At 41.7% G+C, this 18,688-nt stretch overlaps 1 protein-coding gene across 1 annotated transcript in view; it reads right to left on the reverse strand.

Annotated features, from left to right (window-relative positions):
• Positions 1-527: 527 nt before the first annotated feature.
• LOC141472384 (clathrin heavy chain 2) overlaps positions 528-18,688 on the reverse strand; it is a 39,522-nt gene continuing 21,361 nt past the window's right edge. Inside the window, exons 13-32 of the mRNA XM_074159402.1 lie at positions 17,809-17,989; positions 17,270-17,433; positions 16,472-16,597; positions 16,013-16,155; positions 15,173-15,407; positions 13,178-13,300; positions 12,620-12,765; positions 12,048-12,231; positions 11,335-11,527; positions 10,684-10,841; positions 10,424-10,588; positions 9,889-9,996; positions 9,361-9,528; positions 9,130-9,279; positions 8,157-8,288; positions 7,703-7,813; positions 6,955-7,125; positions 5,947-6,168; positions 2,884-2,959; positions 528-1,823 (exon numbers count right to left, since the gene is read on the reverse strand). Of these exons, the coding sequence (XP_074015503.1) occupies positions 1,708-1,823; positions 2,884-2,959; positions 5,947-6,168; positions 6,955-7,125; positions 7,703-7,813; positions 8,157-8,288; positions 9,130-9,279; positions 9,361-9,528; positions 9,889-9,996; positions 10,424-10,588; positions 10,684-10,841; positions 11,335-11,527; positions 12,048-12,231; positions 12,620-12,765; positions 13,178-13,300; positions 15,173-15,407; positions 16,013-16,155; positions 16,472-16,597; positions 17,270-17,433; positions 17,809-17,989 (3,072 nt within the window). The 3' untranslated portion in view covers positions 528-1,707. The remainder of the gene's footprint in view (positions 1,824-2,883; positions 2,960-5,946; positions 6,169-6,954; positions 7,126-7,702; positions 7,814-8,156; positions 8,289-9,129; positions 9,280-9,360; positions 9,529-9,888; positions 9,997-10,423; positions 10,589-10,683; positions 10,842-11,334; positions 11,528-12,047; positions 12,232-12,619; positions 12,766-13,177; positions 13,301-15,172; positions 15,408-16,012; positions 16,156-16,471; positions 16,598-17,269; positions 17,434-17,808; positions 17,990-18,688) is intronic.

Raw genomic sequence — 18,688 nt, forward strand, 5'->3', positions numbered from 1 at the left:
CAGGAAGGTAGATGCCACATCTCTTTGCCGTTGCTATCACAAGGCAGAGACCAAGGGAGACAATATGCTAGTTCGAATTGTGCAATAGTCTGCCGTCACTGATTTCACAACCCTGGAAGTCTCTACTGGTTGGCATTTAAAGATGTTTTGCCCTGTTCAAGTAGAATTCAGTATGAAAAAAGTGCAGCTGACCACTACTGCTGCTATATTAATGTATTTTAGCGGAGAAGACACTACCTGCAGCTTGTCCCTCAGACAGGACTGAAGCTTTTCCAGTCCTGTGAATGAAGTCATGTGAGCATGTGATGCCTCTTGCAGCGTGACCTCCACACGTGACAGTGTGCTTGATGTGTCCAGTGAAGAGACTGCAACTCCCTTTTCAGTTAGGTGCTTTGGCACAAGTCTCCCCTTTCCCTGCCCGGCATCCTTAGTTGTCAGATTAAGGAACCTGATGCTATTAATAGCAGCGTGTAACTAGTAACCGGTCCCCACTCCCAAGATATTAAGACTAGAACCACACAGTGGATACTGCAGTTTTACATTTATAGCTGGACTTTTATAATATTCAAGATTAGCACAAGGTTCATAACCATAAATTATACATTGTTATCTAAGTACATAAAACGTTAATGATACATGTATTTGAAGAGTGGCACAAAGTAATAATACATCCCTGTTGGCAAAGAAAGAGGCGGGTGATGGACACGCTGTTGATAGTACTGCAGCACTCTGTTAATTGAGGTGGTGCTGACTCTGCCTGCCAGACAGGGTCAGAGCATGGTGTGGCAGGAAGCCAATGCCAGAATCAGTTAAAGGTGCAAATTAAGTCAGGATTATGGCTCTCCCTATTGCCTCAATATTTATTAGTGTGTCCCCCTCCCCAGCCCCAACACTGTGCTCTTTCATCTCTAGTACTTTGGCAGCCCGTGCACACTCCCATGTTCACTTGCCACATATAGCTGCTGTTTCCTTTAATACCATTTAACATCAACAAGTAACATGCTCTCTTCTTAAACAAAAAGGATCTGGGAAATGTTTGCTCTCTGGCATGAGAAGATTTATTTTCAAGTCTCACATCTACTCCAGAAAATATAGAACAGACTCCAACAGCATTGAACCCCAACAGCATTATTTTTCAGAAAAGGAGACCTTCCCAATATTCCTCTACACATTCAGAGCACAGATATTAGAAAGGCCATTTTCTTTTGCACATAAGACTGCAAATAAAATGGGGTAGTCAAATGCACACAAGCTTTCAACAATTCATTATTAACGAGATGCTTCACTGAATTGTTAACAACCCTGCTACTTCAGTAGCTTCAGCTAAAGCTTTAACAACTTGATGCCAGGCAATTTCCCAGCTGCCTTCAATAGGCTTTGCAAAAGAAAGAAAAATCTGCTCTCTTCCCCCTGGCCTCAAGCAGTTATTGCTATATGAGTTAGTGAAATAGTGCCTTAACTTCAGACAAGAGCCTCACAATGTCATAAACAAAAGCTGCCTTTCAGAGGTTGAAATGTAACCGGACAATAATCAATAAATAACAGTAGCAGGCATCCCGTTGAAGTCTCCTCACTGAGCCGGGCAGCAAGTGTGTTCAGCCAACAGAAGGTCATCTGTGCCCTTAGGACCATTGTACACTTCTTGGAGAAGTTAAGAAGGGATGGGAAGGAAGAGAACAGAGACAGTGAAGTCTGTCAGAGAGCTAGTTACATATTGAAACCATAAACAGGCGGCTGGGTGAATCCTGGGGCTGTGTATCCGTATGGGAAGTTTGCCTGGGGAGGTACTGCACTGGGGCCTGCTGTTAACATCAACTGCTGCCCTAGAAAAGCATGAGAAAAACAAGAAGGTTAGTTTGAGAACCCAAGCTTCCCTAATGCTAGCTGTACTATGGGATGGGATTATGAGGCTTTACCTGAAAAAAAAAAAAAAAAAAAAAAAAAAAAAACACAGTCACTGTGCAAGCATACACTAACAAGACATGCTATTACTTAACAGGTACCACCGAGCGGTGGTGGGCATCGAGGGCATCTGCTCCTGCCACCAGAAAACTACAAAAACAAGGCAGAACTCAGAGGGAAGCCGAGTATCAACAGATCTCGAGGGCGTGATAAACCTGGCTTGTTTTGAAGAGATCATAATGAAAGCCAAACAAACTGATACTATTTAACCCATGCATGGTCAGAACTGACGAGTAAAGCAATTCAAGCAAATAGTTAGGTCTGTTAGGTCTCACGGTCTGGAGAGTGCTGCAAAAGGCCCAAACATACCCTGTCAGATTTGTCTTCATCATTAGAAACACACATGCCTCATGCATATGTTAAATTCAGGTTAACATCTACATCGGACAGTAAACCGGTCACATCCTTCCCTTACCAGCCACTTCTAGGTGCTTGTTGGCAGAATGTCTCTTCAGAAGGGCTTCTAGAATAGCAGCACACTTGAGGACAGCCATGTTTTTTTTGGCTGCACATGTCTTAAAATGGGTGAGCTAGAAAGCCAGTCTGCCTTTCTACTTGGAAGAGCAGAAGGCAGACACATTCCTTTCAGATAGGAATAACAGGAGGAATTTGCATGCTCTGTAAGTTATTCCTGAGGTTGTGCACACCTTGGTATTCCCTGTCCTGCTACCATACTGAAAAGTTATTCCTAGGCTAGAGTTCTGAGCCACGTAAGAGGAGCAATACTTTAGCTGAAGAGTCAAAGTACTATAAGAGTCAGATGTCACTTCAACAACTTATGCAATTCATCTAGCAGGACAACCATTTTACTATCTAGTCGAGACCAGTTTACTTCAACTGGAGGTAGTCATTTAAGTTACCTCCACCAAAAGTGACCGCAGTGACAACAGGTGATCAATTAAAACCAAGTCTTTCACCTACCAAATACTATTGGAGTGGGTTCAGTTACTTGTTCCTCTTCTTTTCTTAGGCTTTCAGAAGCATCGAGTTTATCCACCTACATTGAAGTGAACAGAGATGTATGAAGGCCTTGTCTAGGAATTGCACCATCGTGTGAGGCTTTTCATGCCTGGTACCTAAGCTATCAAGTGCTCGTTTTATCAGTGGTCTCACATTGGAGACTACAAAAGTCTGCGTGGTCCCAGCAAGCTATGTTGTAAATCTGCCCTCCCAATTGCTTTAGGTTTATTGCAATAAACAATAGCTGTCAAATGCAGCAGAGGTCATCATTACCTTCACATGAAACCCTTTATGGGCCCCTAGTCTAGTAACTCTTATGATCCAGAAAACAAGCCCACCAGATTGCAGGTCCAAGCATCATCTCAAATGGGCCTCATCTACACTTATCTATTAACCTTCAATCCCTCTCCCCTTTAACGAGAGGGCCCAGTTATTTGCAAATATTCCAGACCCATGAAGTTTGGTCTTATCTAGGACTGCAGCCTTACCTTGTCTGCAGAGTAGTGGTTTAACTGTATTAGTATTCCCACAGACTCCTTTTAGAGCAAACTCTAGAACCATCATGAAAAGTGGTCTAATAGTATGAGCTTTATACGGATCCATGTTGTGCCAAAATAAGTTAAATGCATTTGTGAAAGTTCTACCGTAGCGCAGGAGCCCTGAGCACAACCTTGATTTGGGGGTAGCGGGAATAATCTGAGAAGGCAACAGCATCTACCCTTCTCTCAGGTTTAACAGGTTATGTCTTCCATAAGAGAATCATTGAGACTGAAAGGCATAAAAATCACACAGCTTCACATCCAGATACATGCGGTACTAACATCTCGGGAAAACCTACATTTAGTCCAATGCTGTATTTTAGCTGCTCCTCATCCTCCTTTCCCACTGCGAGATTCCTATCTGGTCTGAGAAGCGCTGCAAGACGGGTCTCTATTATATTTTACAGATCTTATCTAGGTGTAGTGTTTAACAATTTCAAGGATTTTTTGAGGTTTGCAACTCAAATTAATAACTTGAGTGGCAGTAGGTCTTTAACTGGTTCATTTACAGCTGTCAGCCTAACACCTCTTCAGGACAACACCAAGGATGTGTGTTACAAATACTATCCATGTCACTATGGATCAAAGCAAATGACAGCTATCAGTTTCAAACTAGTTTTATTACTCTACTTATCACCTGGGATTCCCACTCTCATGGATTAGACTTTCCTCTTTACTGCCCCTAAAGCATTACAGAATTTGGAATAAAAGCGCGGTTACTCCCTCTGTTGGAGAAACAGCAAGCATGCTGACAGCAAACATCCCGAGAAAGGGCAAAGAGCAGCTCTCTAGGAAAGCCTAAACATCTGTGTTATTTGCTGCCTAGAAGCAAAGTTGTTCAAAAGGTTTCCAAATGAGCGTCACCATACTTTGTGTGCCCGTCCCCTTCCGGGACATAGGCTATTCTGTGCTTTAACACCTTTTCATGCATAAAAGAGTTAAGTTCTGGAAGACGTAACACCCCGCCGATAAACTAGTACATTCTTGTGAACTGTTGAAGTTAGTTACATGACAATTTTAGACATACCACATTCACAAAGCCCATTCTCTAATTCCGTGTTTTGCAGTTAATTCAACAGACTAAATTAGTTCCACTGTAAACCATTTTCACCATGCAGATTTTCCTTCTGGCAAGTTACCCCGTATTTAGTACATGTGATTACTTGTAAATCCAACCAGCAGTTTAAACTCCATGATTTTAGACCTAAACCTCACATGGAAGAGTTCATCAGGTGAACTTGTGTGGCAAGTTCCTCCTCAGTGGGATAAGAGGAGGCAGCAGCATTTAAGATCTGTGCAAGCACTTTCAACATACTAACAGGCAAGAAGTTTACAGAAGCTTTATGCTACTATTCGAACTCACCATGCCTGAAAGATTGCACACTTCAGTAATTTACAGCATAACACGCGATTTGCACTTAGGACACATTCTATTATGTGGCAACTGCTGTGGTTTACTTATGAACAACATCCTCCCTGCCACAAGATATCTGTAATACAGTGAACAGGAGTCCAAACACTCAAGTCCTCCTGAATCACTTGCTTCTCTTTCCCATGAAGAGGAGCTGAGTCTGGTTGGATTTTCAAGTTGCTTGTGAATAGTTATCCTTTTAGCATTAGAAAGTGAACAGGAAATGAGTTAGAGCTAAATTACAGTGCTCTTCTGGCAGAAGCTACATCTAGATTCCTGTAAAAGAAACTTAGGATATTGAGGGACACAAATGAACACGAAGAGTTTGAAATCAGAGTGTCACCTTACAGAACAGCCCATCAACCTGCAAGAAAATTCAGAGGGGAATACTTAACATGACTTGATTAGAAACACTCTGAAGCAGTCACTTTTAGATTACTCATTTTAATGAAGTTCTTTACTTCCTACGCAACCCTAGAGCCTTCTAAGTAAGGATCTTAGCTGTGTATCTTAGAGCTGTTTGAGACAAGCATTTCAGGATGACACGCGATCAGAATGTCTCTCTCTTCTCTCAATCGAGGACTAGCTGTTGGTATCAGCATTGTACAGCCAGACTATGTATCGGAAGTTCTGTTTTCTATTGTAAAAAATCATCTTCAGCAGTTTGCTCCTATGGCTGATGGAGAACTAGTGTGTACTATTAGTTACTCAAAAGCTATATTCTCTGTAACAAGAAAACTTAAAGTACTTTCATATTTACACGAAGTAAAGAGTGATACAGGTTGTCCCCACCAAGTTTTTCAGCTTCATCAACTATGAAACTGCTCTGAAAAGCATACAGTTGCTTGTCCACTGTTAAAAGCAAAAGTTTAACTAGAACTCTTTCAAGTCCCAAGGCATTTATTTATAACCTTTGCTAGTTAGCCTGAAGTGACTAAACCCACAGAACTTCATAGAAGACTTCATCTGTGAGGAACAACAATACTCCAAATACGTGCAGAGAGCTCTGGTTTGCATAATGCTAATCATCCAGCAGACAAAAAGCCTTAACTTTTTAGTCTATGCAATACTCACTTTGGTAAGGTATTCTCTCATCACTTGGATAAAATAAGGCATTGCAAAGTCCATGATGTTATGCCTCCAGGCCAACTCAAGCACTACATCTGGGTGCAGCAAGTCGTAACATGTGAAAAGGCAGGCTGCAAAGCACTCCTGCTTGCCTTCTTCCAGGAACCACTGAAGCAGCTTCTCAGCTAGGTCTGCATCTTTGGATTCTGCAGCATACTGCATAGCATCCTACAGAAAAAAACAACAGTTAAGTTTGACCCTTGCCTGTCAGCATCTTGCTCTACATCTTATGTACATCTATCACTAGCTAGAAGAACCAGGTGTTTGGCATTCCATAATGCATACTTTCAACACCAGGCATGGTCTGTAGAAGCCAAGCTACAATACAGAAACTCAGTTAAGTCCTCTTGTTTTAAGGCAACCCAGATACTAACATTATCCAACAGGCTTTCCTTAAGTACTTGAAGTGACCTAATGGGATTTTGCTTAGTTTTGCAGCAGAGAAGATAAACAATCTTTCTGGTATCCCACCTACCTCACCATCAGATATTAAGGATTACCCAGAGCAGAAGAGATTATTGCATCAACTGCTTGCTATGTGGCAAGACAGAAGACTATTTGCCAGATCTCCTACAGAGTAGGCAGAAACTAGCCCATGTGAACTCACTACAGGCTTGAAGTGGTCGTGTAATCCTGTTTCATCTGTACCCTTATAAGGGAGGAAGTCTTCAGTTCTATGGAAAATGTTCCATACTGATACAGAAAACTGTACAGATGCCATTGATTGATATACGCAGATCTCCAATTACAGGATAACATTATCAAATTAGAGTTATGATATACAGTTGAAATTGCAAACGCTTACGCTCCGAGAGTCCTTCCTTGAACTTCAACTAATGGGCTAAGACTAATTAGAACTCCATATTTGAAACTAACAGAACACATTCAGTATCCAGGAGATCTACACTTCAGACTTCTTTTTGACAGCCAGGGAGAAAGGCTGCATTAACTCACCTTATACAGACGATCTTTCTTGCATAGCTCCACACTCTGTTTCCAGCGGTTGTTACCCTTATACAAGTATGCTGCAATACGCCTAAATTCAATTAGTTCATGCTTTTCCAGACGCTGAGCCAACGTTATGTTATCAAAGTTGTCATAGGCATCGATGGAAGCTCTCAAGCCCTGTTTGAGAGAGAGAATTGTTACCAGTGCTTCCAGATGGTAGTAGGTAAGAACTACAGTAGAGAAGCATCTAAGCACGGTGCACAAGTGTTCAAGTTCTGCCAGCTGGGCATTGATACTACGGTTACAGCTTGTTTACCCTGTGTATTGCATGCATCTCTCAAACAGGTGATTTTTAACAAAGCAAGATGCTAACTCAATCACACTGACCTCACTTAACAGAACAGGAAACCGTAGAAGACAAAGGATATCTTCCAAATAGCAGCCAATGGGGCCAGAAGCAAACCTGTTTATTGAAGTGTTGCCCAGTAGAGTGTGCATCTGATATTGACCTTTGTGAAGTCTGTTCTGAGAAAAACAACTGTGGCACCTGCTTTGTCTGCAAATTATCATAGCGTCTCAAGACTCCTGCCTGCAAAGGGCCCGATTCCAGCCCCACTGCTGTTGCATTGCAGAAGTTATCTTCTACTGAAGGGAATTAGTCAGTGTCAGTTGGGGAACAACCAAACTATGGCCTCTTTTTGTTGGAGAAAGAGAAGCATCCCTCAGGCCTAGCAACCTATTTTGTGGGGCTTACCTGGTAATCTTCCTCCTCTGTTAAAAGGTCATTTAGAGCTTCATTAACTCCTTTGTTGTTGTGGTTCTGGACTGAACGCAGATAAGGCTTTACTAGAAGTAGCTGATTAACCTGGAATTAAGATGATTGCAATACAAGATTAGGTATACCAATTCTGATACTTCATACTCCTAAAACAGGTTCTCAGTTGTTATCACAAGAGTTTGTGCTTACTGTCAGGTCCCTTCAGATAAAGCATCTTGTATTGCCAGAGTAATGTAAAACGCCACCTAGGCCAGTTATGCTATATCTTCCAGTGTTTCCCATATCAAGCCAGGATTGGGCTGCTTCTCAGTCCTTTATACTGGAGGCAAAGCCACCTGAAAGATGTTAACCCCTTTTTTCCAGCCAGAGACTAGAGTGTCTTAACTTGAGCAAGAGGATTTCCTATTCCTCTGCCATCTCCCAAACTCACCTTTGAGAAAAAATTGACCGTCCTGGTGTGATCCAGTCGTGGAGATAATACAAGCAGGAGATCATTGATCAGCAGAGGTTTGTAGTCTAAGTAGAACTGCAAGGCTTTGTAGTACAGCTCCACATTGGCCACCTGCGTGGTTAGACACTAGTTAGTACTTCAAACACAAGTAAGCTTAAGGTGCTTAGTTTGGATCACTTAACTCAGCACAAGTTTATCTGACTTTAAATAAGAGTGTAAGTTTCCTTTTCGAAGCCAGAATTGTTACACTTACAGGCAGAATTCTTGTTCAATCTTATGACTGCTTCTTGTGCCATCTGCTTCCAGAGACAGTGAAGTCACAAGCTAGCGGGGTAATACAGACCGATTCTAACTCGCCCACAGTTAAGAGATCCTGGCACAGACAGCCTACTAGAGTTCATGTGACCGTTTGCTGAACTCCTAAAGCCAGCAAAGGCTATAGTCTTAACAGGTCTTTAAGTTGTTGCCTTGAAACCCATAGGATCAATAAGAATGTGTTCAGTCTCAAATCTTGTCTGAACTATTCATCAATACACTATTCTCTGCTACATTAATGGGACGGCCCACCACAATTCTCCCACTGAAACAGCTGGAAACATTTACAGAGATCTTTCAAGAACAGTCACAGCCTCAGACTAAGACAGCAGTCAGCTCAGAGGTATTAAGGACATTATGGCTCTTGCTCGTGACCTATATGACCTTAAGCAGTCTCTAAAGACATCCTGTGCTAGCTGCTGCCACTCAACAGAATGTGCTGCACAGCAGAAAACAAAAAGGTGTAAGATTAGATTAATTCTTGTGCTAAACCGATTGGAAGTTGTTTTAAGTACAGCAGGGAAACTGAGTAGTAGCTTAAGTAAACTCATTTTCTAAACAGCGATTCTGTTGTGCATTTTTGCCTCTGTTCTGAAAGAAACTGTCAGCACTTCGATTGAGTTAACTAGTTACTTACCTTGGCAATTATGTCTTTAAACTGCCCTTCTTTCCAGGCATCAGTGGGATGATTCATCATAGTAATTATTGCGTTGTCATACTCCTCATACTTGTCATACAGGAATACAAGTTCTGCCCAGAGATGAGCCTGTTCTGCAGCTCTAAGCACCTGATAAAACGAGAAATCAGTCAGTTTGATTCACTGACAGCTTCCCAACTTCATGTGCAGTGTAGCTACCTTACTGCATACCTTTGGAATATTAACTCTAGACCAGAAGAGCTCCAGATGTTCCCTCATTTTCTGAGGCTTGAATTTGGAGTATAAGATGGCAAGTTCAGTAAACATTCCCATATGAGCACGCTCTAGGCCCAAAGCAGCTTCCAAAAGGGCAATCAGCTCTTCAAAGTAGCCACGATCCTGGATGTTAAAAAATAAAAATTAATTGCAGATTCATGACCAACTGGCACTTAAAGCTTGCTAAAATGCCTATTTAATCAAATTCAACATGCTTTGCTTTCCTCTCCAAGTGAGAGTGCTTAGACTTGCAAGACACAATTCCAACAAGACAACAGAACTGTTGAAGTAGGAACAGTGAAAACTATCACTCTTCCATTTACTAGAGAAAAAAAATGCATGCAGCTATTAGGAAATAGAGATGGAAGAAGAATGAATTTAAAGATTAGCCCCACCGGGTATCATGGTTTTATCTGTGACCACTTTACTAGCAGATACAAGTATGCTGGCTAGAGCCTTCTAGGATATTAACAGTCATCTAACCTGATAGTAACTGATCAGCTCTTCAAGTTCATCAGCATGGATGACTATGTGTAAGCCACAGATCTGTGCCAAGCGGAATTCTTTTCCATCCACACAGGCGAAGCATACCTATAATGAAAGTAGCAAATAGTTAACAGGAGAATAATGCAATGCTTAATCTCCTTATATTAAAGGGAAAGTTAATTAGCAACACTTTACCAAATTTGAGGCTTATGTACAGTTCCAAATAGGTATTTCCATAATGCTTGCTCTAGAATTAAAATCTCTGCCATTCATTTTACACTGTATGTACACCGAATGAAGCTTTCTTATCTTGGGCAAGAGGACAGCTTATAAAGCTGCCAACGTACTCTGTAGCCAGAAGCAGTTAGCAAGCTACTATCACAGCTAACTGTACATGGCTATGAATTAACTTCTCTTTAATTCCCACATTACTGACAGATCAATGGAGTCCAGTTATGCTCTACTGCAACAGTCAGAAGCCACAATAGAGCACAATCTGCAGAATATTAAAAAACCCACGAGTTTAAGTTACCTCCTTCCAAGTCCTTGTGCTGTTGGCTTTGCGGCCACTGTCCACTGCCGCCTGATACTCTCCAAGGTGCACCAAGGTAGATGCCAGGCGAGCAAAGTTAGATACGTTGTTATAGAGTAGTTTCGCTGCTTCATACATCCCCTCTTCATAACAGCGATCACCAACCTGGATTAGGAGTCCAAGGTCAACAGGGGTGGCAGCCAGAATGGGGAGTCAGCTAAACAGCAAGTCATACGTGGGAACTGTGGGTCACGACATACCTGTTGTATATGGGCATTATTAGGGCCACTGATAAACTCCTCCAGTTCTGACAGACGATTAGTTTTTGCCAAAGCAAAAATAAGTTCTGTTTCTACGTAAGACTCTCTAGCCTTCTTCCTGGCCATCTGCAAGAACTTGACTAGGTCCTCCCAGTTATCTTGAGGAGAGAAGAAATATTTAAGATCGTCTGTTTAGTCATCTTGCATTGCTCACCTTGCCCACCTTAGGAACAGTTTTCACTGGTAGTCTCAACGATGTCCCCCACCATGATACTAAGCCATTTGCATTTGAACTAAGGAATTCCCTACTACACACCAAGTCACCTTCACATAAGGTTGAACTTCTTGCAACTATTCTACAATCCAGTTGGCAAGCAATTCTGCCACACACAGCTAAACAAATACATTATACTTGGCTATATTTTAGATGATAACAGTCCAAATTATCTCCACATGAAGACCTATCTTTGGTGTAGGAACAGAGACAAGCTTGTTGACGGGAATCTCACTAAACATTGACTCATCCATTCCACGCACCGACTGCTCTCATTTCCTCTGAAACAGAATTCATAAGTCTCAAGAATCCCTGATGCTTGATGTAGATGCAATTCATATCTAAACAATCTTAAGTTTGAGGATGTTTTGCCCTACCATTTCTATTAGCTGCTTGAACAACTTCCATGTAGGCAGATGGATCATCTGCCTTTATATAAGAGTCAATGGCTTCTTTCACCAAGTCCTTCTGGAGCTGTGCTCTGGCTAGCTGGCTCCATACTGCTGGTTCGTTACACCTCTCTGCAAATTCATACGCACGGTCTAAGTTGCCAATGTGCTCAATCAGCACCTGTTTGAAATAGAAGTTGCAAGTTAAAAAGTCAAAGCTTTATAACGTTGTCCTTTCTAACAAAACTCTTCCTTCAAGTGCATAAGCTGTTCTGTGTAAACAATATGAAGATAACTGCTTTTAGAACAGCTGTTTCTGTCTAATGAAGTAGAGGCATCAAGAACGAGACTCTTGTTACTGTTTCTCCTCTACCTTACACAAGTCAGTAATGCCAGCTCAAAGACAACGCGTAGTAGCATTTGCTTCTCCTGCACTTTTCCCATCTGAGTCTCCAAGATAGTCACTCTGAATCAAATGCAGCACACGCACCCCAAGCATATAACGCAGCACCCCTACATTTTTCGATTACTTTGACCAGATCGGCCTTTGAAGTCAGTATTTTGACTTTGTTTTGCTATTCTTTGCGCATAATCCCGCTCCGTGAGAATACTGATTACTCCTTGAGAATCAATATAACAGTACACTTCCCATTCTCTCTTTTACTAGCATTCTATACCTTCATACAAGAACCACGCCTCACCTGAATCGCTGAAGTATTAACATCAAATTTTCTAAATATAGCAAAGGCTTCTTCATACAGCTCATTACTGATGGCAATGTTTGCAATATCTGGGGCGTCATAATTATCCAGCCGGTTGATGTATTCCATCACGCGAGTGCGGTCAGCCTTAATGGCAGTCAGGATCAGCAGATTCTGGAGATTTCTTTGGTTAACAGAAGGCAGAGGCTATAAGCAGTGCACGGTAACACCTGTTCAAGTGACATGTACTGTACATGCAAAAAAGTACACCTGCTTGCTGTCACTAGTAACAACCTTTCACCGCCAGATTAAGAGGCCCTGATATTTGCCTTTTAAAAGAAATTGCTTACCAATATCAGCGTTCCCTCAACACATCACTGCAAACCGCACAGTACGACCTAGCTCTGTTTTTAAAGCACAGAGGACTTCAAATTCTGGGTTTTCACTCTATGATACACATTTAAGAGTGCGTATATCCTCCAACCAACAGGCCCACGAATGACTCGGGTCACTTCACGACCTAGACAAAGACACTAAATAGGCTAAACTTGTGGACAAAGCTCTCCTCTTACCTGTGTTCACTGAATACAGAATTATCCAAGACAATTTTTTCCAGTAACTCAATCAATTCATTAGGCAGGTCAGCAGTCATGAAAGCTTTCACAGTTACAGAAACCTCCTCTGGATCCTGAGTCTCTGATAAAGCTGTTTGGACAACCTGGATTCGAAGGCAGGGAAGTATTAAGTGGTTTCCCCAAATTAGATATTTGCCAACCTATTCCAGTGAATTACAAATTAAGACTTCAGAACTTTGAGAGTATTTTGTAATAGACAGCAAGAAAGAGCTACTTCTGCACTATTGAAGTCACACCTTGGGTCTGTATAGGGAGCAAATTCACTCGAGTTAGGTCATTCCGCAGAACAGAAATCATAACTTACTGGTAACTAAATTTTCTGACCGTGAAGGTCAGAGTTAATTCTTGCCACTCAAACTCTTACAGGTTTCTGTATGGTTGAGATGGGGCCTCAAGGGACCTTGTGGGAGAAGACAGCTGCTTTAACGACCCGTAATGTTTCTAAGACATTTCCCGAGGTCTCCTCATACTGAAAGTTTAGCCTTTGTGCTGTACCTGGTCAATAAGCTGCCGCCTGAATGGGTTGTTTTCTTCCAGAACATTTGCCCAGAGCTCAGGGTCCTTCCTGCGCACCAGATAGCGAGCCTCACTCTTAAACAGCGAGTTTTCATTGCAGACCTGAAGGAGAAGTTACAAATATTGGTATTAATGTGAAGGGTTAGTACCACAAGACAGGTTTAGCTAACTATGAATCAGACAGTCTAGAAGACTGACTAGAACTAATTGCTGACCAATGCTAAATGCCACAGACAAGTTCTTACCCAACCTCTGATCTGGAAGGCTCATGGATAAGGTCTCCAGCAGAATTTCTATAGCTTCTCTTGGTTTTGCCCAACACACAACTACTGTGACAGTGGCTTCACAGTACTATTTGCTTCTGTTTGAAGTGAAGACCTGCAGAACCCTGAAGAACTTAAGTTTTAAATCTAGAAAGGGAGTCACTTGCCTGGGCAGTGTTAAGTAGTGAACTGAGGAATGGTGCTGGTGTTTAAAGCTAGAAACAGGTTATGTATTTAGTGTCGTTAACTTTACAGTAGCGGTTTTCAGAGTAGCAAGTGGCTTGGATTCTCCCCTTAAAAAGTTAAGGGTACAGAATAAATGTGAAATCCTATTAGCACCACTAGCTTCAACTCCCAACTAGAAGAGAAGAAACCTGAAGGCCCTATTCCATCTTCTAGCAATAGGTCATGTTTTGTTCTCAAGTACTTCGCTGTAAGAAAATTAGTAGTAGCATCATTTTGCTTTACATTGTACATCTATTAGTCGCAGGAGTTGAGCCCTCTTCTAGGAGGCAATGTCTCAAGAATAATTCTTACAGAAGGAAGACCTTTTCTCCATGACCACAAACACCTGCTCAGAACACCAGTTCAAGGAAGAAGCTGGTACTGACAGGTTTCTATGGTTAACCAGAATGTTCAAGCTCATCCTAGCAAAGTTTCCTAGCAAAACAACAACTCAAAGCCACCTTCATAAGCTGAAATAAAAAAGCCAAATGTAGCCAGCTGGGTGTTGGTTCTGGGTTTGTTTATTTGTGGGGTTGGATTTTTTTAAACATCTATAGAGGAGGTATTATTTCAGAAATAGCTGCTTCAGGCTGGAAAGTGTACCCGCTTTCAGCAGCAAGCCTAGATCATATCATCATTCTAACGCTCACAGGACAGGCCTTGCCAGGGAACAGCATTTACTTGCTTTCAAACAGGGCAAAACAAGCTAGTTCTTACCCCTACACAGCTGACATTCTTTGCATATACTAGTGCAGAAGTGCAGGTAGGAGGGAGAATGTTTTCTTTCTCAGCAGCCACAAGCACTACAATCTGGCATTAAGCTCTGGTATTCAGTTTGAGGCTAGGATGTGTTTGGAGAACCCTGGGAATTTCACTTGCCCTTGAACTTCCAAGGGAGGTCCTAGGAATCAATAAGCTTAAGATAGGAGAGGAATGCTATGGGAATAAGTCCAAGCAGTTTGACTGTCAACATTTATTTTCCTCATTTCTAGTTAAGTATTGGAGCAACTCTAAGGGTCAACCACAGCAAGGGAAAATTACAAGCCCCATTATGGTTTCAAGGAACCTTTTCCTCCTACTGCAGAGTCATGCTAGATGACAGCCTGTCCCTTCTGCCGATCAAGTGCTCATGGCTCAAAAAAAAAAAAAAAAAAAAAAAAAAAAATCAAATTAACAAAGGTTTAACAGCAGGCATATTCATTAGCTGGGCCAAATAAACAAATTGATTTTGAGCAGAATCAGTGAATGAAAGACATGAGTGGTACCTGAAAGTTGCAGAATTATACAATTTTAGTTCGGACATATAGCATAGGAGTTCTTCTCATCAGCATAAAAATTGTCTCTATATAGAAGAATCCCGCCTCCCTCAACTCCTGAGTGAGACTGCAAGACAGGATTCTTCAAGTGTCAGACAAACAGCCAGCTAGGCTTCCACTTCAGGCAGCAAGTAGTTCTTTAACATGTTTATAAATGCAGTTTTGCTAACCTTTATGAGTTCCAGGTCACATTGCCCCCTCTCATAAGCAACGCAGGCCAGATGAGGGTCCCTCTTTTCACAATATTTGCCAACTACACAGCTGTCATAGTATGGATTCTCACGAAGGAACCGCTCTGGATTATTATTACTGTCAATGTAGATTTTGGCCAAGGCATTATGAGTCGCAGGTTCTTCACAGCCTTCATGAATCCTTGATTCAAGCCATGGCAACAGCAACTTAAGCCTTTGAAGAAGCAAACATTTTAGGTTTATAAGTCACACTGGATACGCTTGACAGCTATCCATTAATACCTGGTCTTCCCTTCAAGCAAGTCCTCTGGTCAGATTTAAAAGCAGACAGAGACTAGTCACTAATTTTTAATGAGTTAAGTGAGCGAAGGTCAGATCTGCAGTTTAACATCAGGGAGGGCTGCAGATGCCACTAGTTTTGCAAGCTTTCCTTTCAACTCCTGTTCTATTAGCTGTCTCTTCATGCTTAAGCCATTTTTTCATTTTACAGGTAACTATAAACTACTTAGAAGCTGCTGTGTGCCTACAACAAGACTGTCAAGACAGTTTTATCCAGATTTATTCTAAAGGCACATCCCATAGTTGGTTGTACTGGAAGCATTCAAAAGCCACATTTGTTCATCATGTAGTGCTATCAGGCATTCCTATATGGCCCAAATAATCAAGAAAACAACTAGCAAATCTAAACTGCTTTTCTATAAAGAAGCATAAAACAATACTGGTATTGTATCATTCAACAGAACTACATCCAATTCAATCTGGGTGTATACCAGGGTCAGTAAAGCCCAGCACCAGCATCTACAGATGTCTTTTCATTACCGATTTCTTTTTTCCACTTCAGCCACCAGCTCATCTGTTGAGAACTGGCCTCTGACCACCATGATCAAATTCTTAATGACATCTTCAGAACAGTCCACATCAAGAAGCCCTCCAACCACTGCTGGTATACGGCTAGGATTCACCTAGAATAAGCCACCATCATTAAAATTAGTTACTAGCATTACTAATAACCCATCCCCTGTCTTCCACATGGGATAGTTTTAGTTAACAATTTAAACTATGCTTTAGGACAATGAGTTTTAAGTTACTAACACATTTCTGTATATATTCTAGGGAAAACTACAGTTATAAGTTTGTAATAGACAAAGGCTAATAGACAAAGGCTTACACTAGAAGCATGAGCGTAAGAGACGTAGCAGATTCAGCTTTAGTCTACTGAAAGGCTAAGTTCCTTCTAAGGAAGGAAAGGGCAAGAGCTAAAAACGGGATTCTCCTTACCTTCTGTACATAGATCTCTATATACTTCTGCAGGTTATTGCGATATAAGTAGAGCACCAGGTCATGAACAAAGTCAAACCGATCACAGACAATGATCAGAGGAAGCTGGTCTGTGAGCTTTGCCTCCTGTATTTTGTGGTGGGAAAAAAAAAAAAAAAAAAAAAAGAAAAAAAGCAACCACCATTTGCTGAAGCATTTTCAGGGCAGGAAAGCCCAACCAAGTTCCTTTAGCACTAGAAGTCACAATACATTCAAGTTTAAGACCGCCAAGCAGACAATTGCTTTCAAAAGCAAGTTACCCACTATGAATGCCGTGTGGACAGCCTGTCAGTTGAGTTTTAAGTTTGGGCTCTTCATGACGTATCACATTAGGCCTACACCCCTAGGTTCAAAATTACTGTCAATTCACAAATCAATTCAGAAGACAGTTGCTGGGCCAAGAATTTAACAATGCAAAATGAAGTGACATTAAAATCTCATTTTACCAGTCACAAAGCATGTGAAGTGTTTTAAGTACAGGTCGACTCCAGTTTTAATAAGCTTTGACTAGCCAATGTCCTTGATACAGCTTCTGCTGAATACTTCAGCATAGTCTTTCCTTCTGCCAACCTGGATTCACCTATTGTTAGCTGACAACATATGGAATAGGATCAGACTCCTATTCCACCTACGCAGAAGACTACTCGCAGCCATGCCAGCTAAGCCTTGAGTTGGTATTTCCCTCCATTAGAAGGCTGTAGTTCTGCTGCTAAGCAAAACACACAGAGAACTGCTCAATCCATTGGATAGAATATTTACCTTCAGAAAGTTCTTCACCCGTTCTGGGTTATAGCAGTTACTTTCACGGCAAATTCTTTCCACTTCCTTTATCTGGCCGGTCTTGCAAGCTGCCTGGATGTACTTGAAGTGAACATCTGGATCCTGGCTGAAGTTTACAATGGAACCCAAGAAATAGAACAGTCCTAGAAAGAGTCACATGTTTTTAACAACATAGTTAAAAGCATAACTGAAGCAAGTGCAGACTGTTACGGGCTTCAGCTTGTGACTTAGTTCAACCCTGCTGAGACAGTAGCTTTCATTCAACTGCAGGAAAAATCAGAAGGGTTTTTATTCCTCTCTTTCAGGTTTTATCTTTCTTTCTCATCTTTACTCGAGAGGGTTAAGTAACTATCTAGAACAAAGCTACCCGTAGAACTCACTGTGATGAGCTCACTTTGATAAATGCATCCTAAGGTCCAGCCATATGACAAGCAGCTCTCTCGTAAAAGCTACAATCCTTACTATTAGCTTCAATCAAGTAATGCTTCCAAGCAAGCCGCTTCCTTCTAATACTGTACCTTCATAGCTTTTGAAAGATTCAAAGAGCTCCACAAGAGACTGGGTACCAAGCTGCTCATGGTATTTAGAAGCAACTTGCACACAGAGCTGTAGGTTTTGCCTAATGTTGGCTGACAGCATGGCACGCAAACACTCCACAGAGTCTTCAACTGAGAGAGAGCCAAAGAAGTTCACAAGCCACTGCAAAGAGAAAGAAATTTTACTCAGGAACTTATACAGAATTTGACTGACTTCTAAAACGTGGCAACTAGCCAGAGTTTCTACCTCAGCTATTACAGAGAAGTCTCCCATATGCTAAGACCAGACTTTAAAAGAAACACACTCACCATCTTTACAACTACAAAAATGCAGTAAGTAAATGAAGTAAGATTTGAAATGCCCACCTGGGAAACTGAGGTCATATTCAAGCCATCAAAACTACAGATTATGGTTTAATCATTAACTGGACAAATCACGGAATTTTCAGAGTTGGAAGGGACCTCTAGAGATCATCGAGTCCAACTCCCCTGCTAAAGCAGGATTTCCTATAGCACATCACTCAGGACTGCATCAAGGCGGGTCTTGAAAATCTCCAGAGAAGGGGACTCCACGACCTCCCAGGGCAGCCTGCTCCAGTGCTCTGTCACCCTCACCGTAAAGAAGTTTCGCCTCGTATTTAAATGGAACTTCCCATGTTCCAGCTTGTGCCCGTTGCCCCTCGTCCCGTCACTGAAAACCACTGAAAAGAGTCCAGCTCCATCATCCTTCAACCCACCCTTTAGGTAATTGTAAACATAGATAAGGTCTCCCCTCAGCCTTCTCTTCTCCAGGCTAAAGAGCCCCAGGCTCTTTGAGCCTTTCCTCGTAAGGAAGATGCTCCAATCCCTTAATCATCTTAGT

This window comes from Numenius arquata, chromosome 16 (assembly GCF_964106895.1).
Source record: "Numenius arquata chromosome 16, bNumArq3.hap1.1, whole genome shotgun sequence".
Lineage (NCBI taxonomy): Eukaryota > Metazoa > Chordata > Aves > Charadriiformes > Scolopacidae > Numenius > Numenius arquata.